This window comes from Limulus polyphemus, unplaced genomic scaffold (genome assembly GCF_000517525.1).
Source record: "Limulus polyphemus unplaced genomic scaffold, Limulus_polyphemus-2.1.2 Scaffold1217, whole genome shotgun sequence".
In the NCBI taxonomy this organism is placed as follows: Eukaryota; Metazoa; Arthropoda; class Merostomata; order Xiphosura; family Limulidae; genus Limulus; species Limulus polyphemus.
In genome coordinates this window covers 113,888-115,855 of record NW_013666827.1, presented here as the reverse complement: position 1 = coordinate 115,855, position 1,968 = coordinate 113,888, and the positions used below count along the sequence as shown (strand labels likewise).

At 31.6% G+C, this 1,968-nt stretch overlaps 1 protein-coding gene across 1 annotated transcript in view; it reads right to left on the bottom strand.

Moving 5' to 3' along the window:
• LOC106462652 (vacuolar protein sorting-associated protein 13D-like) overlaps positions 1–1,968 on the bottom strand; it is a 120,480-nt gene that overhangs the window by 104,397 nt on the left and 14,115 nt on the right. The window contains exons 7-8 of the mRNA XM_022389967.1: positions 1,083–1,199; positions 367–492 (exon numbers count right to left, since the gene is read on the bottom strand). Coding sequence (XP_022245675.1) covers positions 367–492; positions 1,083–1,199 — 243 coding nt within the window. The remainder of the gene's footprint in view (positions 1–366; positions 493–1,082; positions 1,200–1,968) is intronic.

The window sequence follows — 1,968 nt, the reverse complement described above, 5'->3', positions numbered from 1 at the left end:
CTAGGAATGAAACAAGTAGTAGATTAACCTAACTAGGGAATGAAACAAGTAGTGGATTATCTAACTAAGGAATGAAACGAGTAGTAGATTAACTAACTAAGGAATGAAACGGGTAATAAATCAAACACTCGGGGATGAAACAAGCAACAGATCAACTAAATATTTAGGGAAAAAAGAAATGACAGACCAAAAAACTATTTAGGGAAGAAACAAGGAATACGTAAACAACTAAGAAATGAATCAAACCCCAGCTTATAGAGTAGGCCATTAAATTTAACGCTCTTCCACCGGAGAACCCACATGCTTCTATCATGCTCTCAATAAATTGTGGAAATAAAATTAGATAAGCAACATATAATTCCTTACGATAAGATCAGAAAAGTTTTGATGACCAATCATCATAGCACTAGGGTCCCAGTAGAAGGACAGATCATCTAGCTGTAACAGTTTCCTCATTGTATCTGTGCTGCTACTGGAAACAAACTTTGCAGTCTATAGAAAGAATGAAGAAATTATTTTATCAAGAATATTACTTAAAATACATGGTATCCTTGTATTAACTTAATCAAAAAAGTAGCAGAGAATTTTGCATTTAAAAAAATAGTTTTGTAATTGATGTGCTTAAATATCAAAAATAATAATAATAACAATACAAGTAGTTTTAAGGAAATAAAAAAAATTCTTTGCAACTTTATTTATTTTGCAATTTAAAAAACAGATTTTTTTAACAATTGAAAATTGACAAGAGAATCAGATATAAAACTATTTTACAGACTCAAATTAATATCTTACTGACTATCAGAGTAAATGCAGAATAGTTAATCCACTTTACACTTTCATCTCCAACTCATAATCAAACACAGGTTTTATTGTTTGCTTGTTGAACAAAACAACATCGAGCTACCGGCTGTGTCCACTACAGTGAAACAAACCGTCGATTTTAGCATCGTAAGTCTGTAAACTTATCACCGTCCCCTGGGGACCCGGTTTTATATACAGCACAGTAGAAATTTTAAAAAAGGGTTTTTTCCAAACAAATTATTCATCTTCTTGTACAGTGGAGTTTTATATTGCAAACTCACCCAGTTTTCATCTGTGCTTTGTGCCGATAAGTTATGTATAATGAATCCACATGCAAATGGTGACTCTGGGTTTGTTTGGTCATCTTCGTAACGTACGTGAACATCTTTGATCTTTAACTGAAAAAACAAACATATTTCTGAAAGTAGTGCACAAAGAAATTCAGAAATATACACATTAATACTGTTCAGCTATGTCTGATTGTAAAAAATATCACTGTGATTATTTTTCCATTATACGTGAATAATGCAGAAATAGATGTTTTCAAGGAATGTTTAACACATAACCACAAGTTAAAACATCCAACTTATGAAAACTTATTGATGTAAAAGTCAGTTAAATAGACTAGCAGAAATACTCGCCCACCAGACAGGTATAACTACTAGTTCGTACGGAAGGCTATTGGGCATGCAGCCTTTTCTGGAATTGTCTGACGGTTCTATACAACAGTGTACTCATACTTGACATTCAATAATGTTCACCACCCATGAGAAAAAGAATTTTATTGAAATTTTAGTTTCAAAATGAGCTATCATCACAGTATTACATCACAGAGTAGATTTTATTGAAGTATTTCTTTGCAGATGCAGTTATCAATGAAAGTGCCTTACTTTTCTGTTGCAACACTCATGAGATTTTCACTAAACCAATAATTTTTTGTTAAGTTTGTTTTTTTATTGTTTTATATTTGAAACTTATTCTTTTTTTTGTAAATTTTATTGGTTAAATTTGAAACTTATCAATTTTGTGGAAATTTCAATTGTTTTATTTATTGCTCAGCTATAAAAATACTGCCTAGTTATAAAAATAATACCCACATATGACTGGTGATGATTGATGCGGTACTTATCGAGATCCGAGTTTTGGATGCCTACATCGCAAGCTCCA